Source organism: Dendroctonus ponderosae, unplaced genomic scaffold (assembly GCF_020466585.1).
Source record: "Dendroctonus ponderosae isolate FM_Combo_2020 unplaced genomic scaffold, Dpon_F_20191213v2 Dpon_F_20191213_3, whole genome shotgun sequence".
Taxonomy (NCBI): Eukaryota; Metazoa; Arthropoda; class Insecta; order Coleoptera; family Curculionidae; genus Dendroctonus; species Dendroctonus ponderosae.
In genome coordinates this window covers 335,993-345,544 of record NW_026018508.1, presented here as the reverse complement: position 1 = coordinate 345,544, position 9,552 = coordinate 335,993, and the positions used below count along the sequence as shown (strand labels likewise).

The 9,552-nt window shown below is 32.6% G+C and overlaps 1 protein-coding gene across 1 annotated transcript in view; it reads right to left on the bottom strand.

Annotated features, from left to right (window-relative positions):
- LOC125503995 overlaps positions 1-654 on the bottom strand; it is a gene marked incomplete in the record, with an annotated part of 993 nt that extends 339 nt beyond the window's left edge. Inside the window, 1 exon segment of the mRNA XM_048665280.1 lies at positions 1-654. Within this exon segment, the coding sequence (XP_048521237.1) occupies positions 1-260 (260 nt within the window).
- Positions 655-9,552: the final 8,898 nt, after the last annotated feature.

Below are 9,552 nucleotides of genomic sequence, written 5' to 3'. Positions count from 1 at the left end.
ACCTCCTCTATAGTGTAACCACCAGTGCAAAGGTCATCAACATAAAAATCGTCTGCAATAATTTTGCTTATTTTTGGATTGTGTTGAGAACATTGATTTGCTAATTCGCTCAAGCATCTGGTAGCTAGATAAGAAGCAGATGCAGTTCGGTAGGTAACTGTGTTCAGTTGATAAGTTTGAATGTCCAGAAACGGACTAGGTCGCCACAAAATTAACTGCAAACTTCGCTGCTGACTATGCAGCAACACCTGGCGATACATTTTTGCAATATCCCCAGTGAGAAGTATAGGATGCTTTCTGGCTCTTAAGACAATAGAAAATAAATATTGTTGCACTGTCGGCCCAACCAGAAGAATATCGTTAAGAGCATATCCACTAGAAGATTTGCTAGAACCATCGAAAACGACTCATAACTTAGTAGTCTGACTTGAAGAGTTGGTGACACAGTGATGTGGAAGGTAGAAAGTAGATTTGCCTAACAAATTCTGAGAACTAACCTTAGACATGTGACCTAGGATTTCATATTCTTGAAGAAACTTTGAATATTCAAATTTTAACTTCGGATCCCTTTGAAGCTTCCTTTCTAGATTTAAAAACCGTTGTTTTGCCGTCTTAAATGAATCACCTAATTTGTGAGTCTCATGCTTCAGCGGCAAGATTTCATTTAATTACCACATTGATAGGATAAAAGTGGTGTATATGTCTTGTGTCAGGAGTATCTTGGAGTATGCCAATATTGTATAGTCGCCTAATTACGACATCAATTAGAAACTAAAACGCTTGAACATAGAAGATTGGAAAAGCAAATTATATTTTTATTTAAATTAACTAACTACCATATAAATTGCCCTTATTTGCTCAGTACATTGAATTTCCATGTTCCTAAGAGAACGGTCAGAAGTCAATCTATATTTTACTTTGCAACTCATAACACCAATTACAGTCACTTTATGATTATCGACAGAGCATGCAGGACTGCTAACAATTTAGATTTGTAATTTTTTAGTATTTCTTTGGCAGCATTTAAGTCCGAACTAAAGCTGAAGGTACCCATGTAATTTATTTATTGATTATTTATCTGTAAGTGTTGTATGTTAATTTTTATTGTATTTTAATATTTTTATACGCATTGTATAATTCTCCATGCATTTTTTCCGTTTAATAAATTTGAATTGAATTGAATAAATGCATTACTTCACCTTTCTTTGTCATAAGCTTTAAAAACTTGACCATATTTTTCTTGCAGATCTAAAAAAAAACAACAAAAATTATCGAATTTACAACTCACACTGCTGACACTCAAGAAAATTTCAACAGTAAAAGCGAAAGCGTATGGGAAAAATAATCAACTGAAATAAAGGTTATTTTCAAATAAAATCAATTCAAAATATGTATGCTTTACTGCCATGGAAAAATTCACAAATTTTATGGACAAAGCGAGTAAAAAAAGTAAACAACATAAAGTACGTACAATACAGTCAACAATTGTGAGAAATTAAAAAAATATAATAAAACAGCACAAAATATATCACCTACAATCGTAATAGACAGAAGATACAAATACAGAGGTCATCAGAGTAAGTCAACCACCGATTGTTACCATTGGTGAATAGAATCAAGCAGCACCCCAAACCATAACAAGGAACAACAGGGTCAACTGTTTATGTTATTGTAAGCTGATCGTGGTCATACCCATTTGATAGTTATAACTAAAGCTCGGATAAAAAAGCACAAAAAAATCTGATACAACTGCTTAAATAAGCATATAATTTGAACATAAAAAGCATAAAAATAATTAAAAAATAACAGAAAAGCATTACACTCCTAAAGATATGGTGAACTTAAGGACTTAGTAACATGAAACAAACCAAAAAAACCGTATAAATATAACTGCCTTTATATAAGAAATATTGTCACTCATAGTCGTAATAAAATAACACAAAATAACTGCACAACATATCCCTTTCAACATGCAGGTAGCTTATTCGATAAAAACATAACATAAATGTTTGCCATTAAAATTTATTAACATCCTAAAATCTAATATATTATGATAATAACAGGCAATGACCGATCGTGGGTTTAAATGTTCAACTTTAAAACTCCGCTTTCTGTCACTTAGAATCGATTTGAAGGTTGAAAAACTTCTTTCGATGTCAACACTAGTTATCGGTGCATATTTATATGTTGGCGTGAGAGCTGGATATGCAATAGAGCTGGAATCAACTGTCCTTCACAATGTTTCTATTGGTGTCGTCTATTAATTTTTTAGTACATTGCAAAAGTATTATAGAAGGCCATTTAAAGTATTTCTGAACTGTTGCTGAAAATGGTTCATACATATCCGGATTTTCAAAATAAATATAATATTGAGTACCTGGTAGTACATATTCTTTAACCAAATTTACTATATCTGATTCGCAATTATTTTCCGATAATTGAACGTTTTTTCTTTTCAAATAAAATTTTAACTTTTGGGTTTGCTGGCAAATGTGCTACTAAACTAAAGATAATTTGATTTTGACCAAAGTTAACTGCAGTATCACTTACGATATATCCTGTACGGGGTTTTCAAAGTTGGAGTGTACAGTGAAAAAATTATTTCCATGGTTAAAAGGAAAATTGGACGAAAAATTGTTTGGTTACCGAAAAACTTGATTTTGTCTAACATGAGGGCGGAGCCGTGTTACATTTGGCCTAGGTTTAAAAGGTGATTTTGAACATGGATTTTGAGAATACTGAGCATTATCTTCGGCTAGTACATATTGTAAAGCTTCACTGAGAAATCGCGGTTTCATACCCCTTAATGTAGTCTCTAGCGGTTCTTTTAGACCAGATTAAAAGGTTTTTAGGGCTAAATTTTCGTACAAGTCTCGTTTCAATTGTTTAGCTAAATCGGTAGTTTCATAAACATCGATATATGCACATAATAAATTTAAAATGTTCAATATTCAGTCATAAAAATTTTGATTGTCTTCTTGAGGAGATTTATTTATTTATTTATTTATCACCAGAAAATTACATACCCAAGTTCCGTAAATCTGCAGAGGTAAGACATTACCTGTTCGCAGTCCCGTGTGAAAACTTAAATACTAAATACTACTAACATATCAAACTAAACTTAACTAAAACTAAATATAAATGCTAAGTTGTTAGTAAACCATTAGGTAAGATACTCTACCCATTATAGTATAAATTACACTAAATAAACGAAACATTTAATCTAATCCAACCTGTCAGTCTCCTTTTACTAGATTTATTGATCACTTCAAATTTTTAGATCATTACTTAGATTATTAAACACTGTTACCGCTTTGCAATAATTATTCTATTCACTGACTACTTTTTGAGGCTTAATAAGCTGGATTAATTTATTACGTGTTCTACTTTTCGAATCTTTAAACAATATCGACAGGCCCTTATAGTGGTGGATAAGGCATTCACAAGAAAAAAATTGTCTTAGTTTTTTCAGTTTTTTATGTATATATTTTAATTTTCAGTATTTTATTATGTCGTTTTTGTAGTAGCGCTAGGTTATTATGATATGCATCAATATTACCATAGGTTATAGCGCTATGAAATAATGCATAGTACAATGTATCAATTTGAAAGTATTGAGACAATTTACACAATATGTATGTAATATTCCTCTAATTCCATAATTGTACAATTTGTTTATAAAAATTTCATGGTTTACAGTATCAAAAGCCTTAGCAAGGTCCAGAAAAGCAATTGCTACTGGTTTACTTTTCTTCTGGTCTTTCTTACTATTGCTTCTGGTCTAAACTTATCATATAGTTTTCGAATTATATAGCTTAAGGCATTTTTGGTACCCTTTTCCTTAACAAAGCCATATTGATTTTTAGCCAGAATGTCACTTCTGGCCAAAAATATTTGAAGTCTGTAATATATTATTTCCTCAAATATCTTAGCTATACCCGAGATGAGTGATGTAGGCCTATAATTGGTTATTTCTGCCTTTTTTCTATACTTAAATATTGGTACAATTTCGGCTATTTTGAACGCGTCAGGCCATATTGATTTTTCAAGGCAGAGATTGAAAATGTACTTTAAACCAGTGATTTAAATCAGTGATGTAAGGGGCTATAGTTTTGATGGTTCCGCTGTTGATTTTATCAATACCACCGTTGTTTAGTTTCATTTTATCTATTATTTCTAATATTTCTTAATTATCAATTGGTTTAAGGAACATTGTTTTAGTATTCATTGGTGGCAGTTGAATCTGCCCATCGGTACAGAAATTTTATTGCATAAGTTTTTTACAAAAATATTAATTCATGGCGTTAGCAATATCTTTAGGATTATCCCTTACTACAACATCTAATGTAGTAATTTGTTTTATGGTACTGTTCGTATTGCTTTTTTTGCCTAGTTTGTTGTTAATATAATGCCATAAACCTTTCGTATTATTTATATTTTCTTCTACCTTTTCATTCTCATATTTAATTTTTGCGGTTTTAATAATTTTATCTAGTTGCCTACAGTAATTTCTATATTCGATTCTTAAAATATCGTTGAATGGATTACCTATTATTCTTTGATAAAATTGGTATTTTCTCTCACAAGATACAATAATTGCTTTTGTTATCCAATTATTTTGTGGCTTACTTTTGTTTAAGTTGGGAGTATATTTCGATTTGTTTATACAATCTTGTATCTCTTTAATCAAGTAATTAATGGCTTCATTGGGATCATAACATGATTGTAAATTATTCCAATTTTTCGATTTAGATATTTCATCTAACTTTTTATAACTGTAGAAATATTTAGGCGGTCTCGTGTGGATCTTTGGTAATTCATTTAGGGTAATAAAGAGGGGGTAATGAGTAAATTTTATCAAAATATTTAAGATTTTTAGTTTGACAAGTTCTATTAATTTAGTCGTTTCATTTAAGCTTCCCTCAATATATACCACTGCACCATCCGACTTATTTATTTCACTGTTGTTATCAAAAATTTTATAACCCGGTATCCCTAAATCTTAGTAATGATTCAGAAGCCAAGTTTCAGTACTGTAGGGTAAAATTTATTTAAATTTAGTTAACTGTGCGACTGGTTGCCTAAACAGTAGGTTGGCTTCACACACAAAAAAGCATATGACTAGGTAAGATAGAAAGAGACGGCCGTATGTTTGACGTTTGACAAAAGACGCCGGTTTCCGGAACAGAGGAGTTCGTTGTACTCGGGGATGATTAGGAGACGCAGAGCAGGTCAAAGCGACGTAGTAAACGAAAAGACGCGGCTTGGCTGTAAAATTTAGAAGACGAATACGAGTTATAGATGAAGCTGTTACATAGTCTATATTTAGTGTTGTGGTGATAAGCCGAAATTCCTAAGAGTAAATGTAACCAGTAAGTTAACAGTGTGTTAGTTCGTTCAATCTCATCTATTAAACTTTTATCATTTAATACAATTTTGTGTGTCAATACCACGTATCCACTATTTTGGAGTAAAATCCTACAGTACATATAATTACTAAAGGCTTTATCTTCAAACTCTCAACAAAAACTGTTAGGAAATTATAATTAGCATTTAGCTATAGCTAATATTACTATGTATTATCATACTATCATTAATGTGAATATTTCCGTTGAGGGTTCTAAGATCAGCACATGATATTTCTTCCTGAGCCACTTCGGTTTGAATATCAGAAATAGTTTCTATATCCATCATTTTGTCAATAATTTATTTGGCATTGGTAATTTTTGAGTCTTCTTTGATATGCCGGGCAAGTAGTATCTCGTGCTGAATGTTTACTTTCGTCCTCTCTGTATTTCAACTTGATGCTGTTAATACATTTTAGTTGTACTGCTGTACAGTCCTTGCCTGAATGATATCCACCTCCGCAATTGCCTCATCATTACGAGATCCCGATTTAAACAACTTTCGTGTCTCTGATCTGGAAAATTTCTAATCAAAGTAGTTTTTATATGACCCCATGTAACTCATTTTCAGCTGTCTGGTGATTTGCATAATTTGTTTAGCACTGTCACATTTATCGTATCTATTTCCCTTTTAATCATTATCTTTCCATTGTCTATTGAAAGTGAGGAAATGATCATCTTAATTATCAATAACGGTTTCTTTTATTCTTTAAAATATATCAGTTTTTTCTTACCCAACAATATTAAGACAGTTATTGGCCACTCTGGCTAATAACAGAAATTGCATTTTAATTACTATATAATTTTTAGCCATTTACATAAACATACGAAACATGATAGTTTATTGTGACAGCTATAAATAAAACATTGTACATTACCTTTAGAATTATTACAAATTAAAATAACTAATGATACTACCACTTATCGAAGCAATTTATGCACTGCCGTGTTTGATGGGGAATGTTATAATTTTCTACAGCTGGAATTAGACTTGCCGTTGTTTACAGCCTGGATAGCAAGTTAAAGAGTTTTTCCTCGTATTTACAATATTCAGATATTTTCTTTACCTTGGCATAATTGAATATATTGCTCTGCACTATACCTAATAAATAAAATAAATGTTTTATCTCTACAGTGATAATCCGCCACTTGCATGGTGGGGAATTTAAACTGAAATATTTGGTACAATCCAGTATAGTTTTTCATCACCCCACTTAACAAATATTTCGTTACAATATTATGATACCAAACCCGAAACACTAATACATTTTTTGTATTTAACTCTACACAAACTTTAAGTAAGTATATCAGCAGGCTCTTTTTCTGTTGTCGGCAAATATTTTAATTTAACTTGATTTGGGAAAATGGTACTTTATTAAGTACCATAGATATTTCTACAGGGTGGTTTTTTAGTGAGAGAGAGTCCATTATTTCCGCTGGTGTTACACTTTCGAAAAATAGTTTCATATAAAAGTTGTTGACGCACAAAGTGCGAACATTTTAAAAATATCTTGTATGTTACAGAGTGCAATACAGTGAATTTTTATACGAATATTAATACAGACATTTTTTTAAATAGAACTACCTATTTTTCATTAGTTCATGGAAGCAGCTCCAACCGCTGTATAGGCACCGTTAATTGTTTCTTCTTACTTGCGATGTTGGCAGATTATCGCCATTTTAGTAAGATTTTGCGTAAAAACATGGTATCAAAAAATTCATTGAAGAAGCAAACCAAGCAGTTAAAGATACAAGAAAATACGACTTTCCATTCACCATAGATCCGTTAAGAATTCTATTGAACCAAAACATCAATACAATATACAATATTGTACAGGGTGTTAACAATGTGGACTTAAATCTAAACCTTTTTAACGCAGTATAACTTTTGTTTTTCAACCATTTGAGGAACTTACTCCATAGTAAGTTTACTTTAAAAAACGTCATTTGAGAGCCTCGGTAATATCGCGTAGCTCATCTCTTACGTTCTTTTGTATCTTTCATAATAAGAAACGGCGAAGCCAATGCAGTTGTCAATATTTTTATTCAAATATCTCCTGAAATACTTAATCGATTCCACTGTTTTTGGACAAGTTTTTTACTCGGCAACTAATTATAACCAGATGGCGATTTTTGGACAATCGTTAAACAGGGTAGTTTTTTTCTAAATCTTCTAAATCTCTAAAAATAAGAAGATAATTTCTGGGGGGGGGGGGGTTTATTGATGTCTCCACATCGTTGTTGTTGGGAAATGAGTAAATAAGATCTATTTGTCTCTCCTCTCAACCACGTAAGTTAGTCTAGGGGGCGATGTAACAATTAGTTTTTTATTTTAAGTTGTATTTGTTTCTATTAACTAAGGTAATTGAAAGAAACAAATAAGACGTGTGTAGAAATAACGTTCTGAGCAATATACATTTTATTTTTGCCGACAATCGGGTTTTAATTCGTCGGTTGGGTGCATTCATATACTTAAGTCGGAGTTGGGAGTGCCATCTCAGATAGGGACGCGCACGAAGAAGAAAATAATACAAAAATACAGTCCACTTAAACATTCACCGACAGTTGTGAAAAACAACGCCTACTTTGAACTTGTAGGCTAGGCAGGGGCCAACTTGAGAATTTTACTATTTATTGTTTTATTGAAACGCTGAACCTTTTAGTGTGACACATGGCAATTATTAATGTCAGAGGAACATTCGGTCCAAAAATTACTTGATGAAAAAGTCAAATACATACTTTCAAATCAACAAAACATCTACTGATTGATGTATGTATATTTCCATATACCGTCAGATCATTCCGGCTATAACCCAGGTAATTTGCTTTGTCATAAATAACTCACTGAGAGAAGGAGTGTTCTGTCCTGAATCTCTAAAGTTGTCTGCAATTAGACCATGTCATAAGAATAAAGGCGATTCTAACATGTTAGATAACTACAGACCCATCAGCCTACTACCGGCTTTCTCAAAGTTATTTGAAGTTGTCATGTCCAAACGGTTAATGAGTTTTATGATGGAGTCTGATATTCTTTCGCGAAACCAACATGAGTACATGAAGGGACGGCGATCCACTCAAACGGCGATCTTTCAGTGCACACAAGCAATTTTGAGACATCTGGAGGCCGGCGACATGGCTCTCGGAATATTCTTGGATATTTGAAAGGCATTTGATTGTCTGAATCGAAATTTACTGCTGAAAAAACTAGAAATTTTTGGGATCATGGGGGGCGCTCTTGAGTGGTTTCGCACATATTCAAATACGATAACCCAAAGGGTGATTATACGCCAGGACGGTATGTCCTACAAATCAGAAATTTCGCAAATCACAGTAGGTGTGCCACAGGGGAGTATGCTCGGACCTATTTTGTTTATAGTCTTTATGAAGGACATTAACAGCGAATGTCTTACCCCAAATTTTCTGCTAACGGAGTATGCAGATGATACAAACCTGCTAGTAGGAGGAAAAACAATCCCTAAACTCGTGGAAAATGCCACCACTTTGTTTACATCGGCAGAAAGATGGTTTGGAAAGAATATGTTATGCTTAAATAAAAAAAAAAACACATTAATATTTAGAACCAAATTAAATTAAAATCAGAAACCAGACACCATTGTTGGTGAAGGGCTACAAATTGCAGTAGGTAATAGCACAAAGTTTTTGGGTATTTATATTGATGAATTTTTAGACTGGTCTTGCCATATTGATTACCTTAGTAAGAAACTAAATAAAATCTGTTTTTGTATCCAAAAGGTTTCAAGATACCTGAATGAAACGGTACGCAAGGCCCTGTATTTCGCAAACTTTGAAGGAACACTTAGGCAGGGAATAATTTTTTGGGCGAGTAGCTCGAGGACTCGAAATAAATTTACAATACAAAAACGTATAATAAGGACTATCTACGGAATGTCTTCTTTGCAGTCTTGTCAAGGGTTTTTAAATCAAAGGGTGTTTTAACCGTGTACGGTCTGTACATTTTTGAGGCAATATTATGTGTTTTTAAGAGTATGTATTTACACGATAACAACGTTAACCAGAATCATAGCACCCGCACGGGAAACATTTTGTATCCAACACACAGACTAACACTGTTTGAAAAGAGTCCGTACTATATGGGTATGAAATTCTTTAATAAACTAGAAAACAA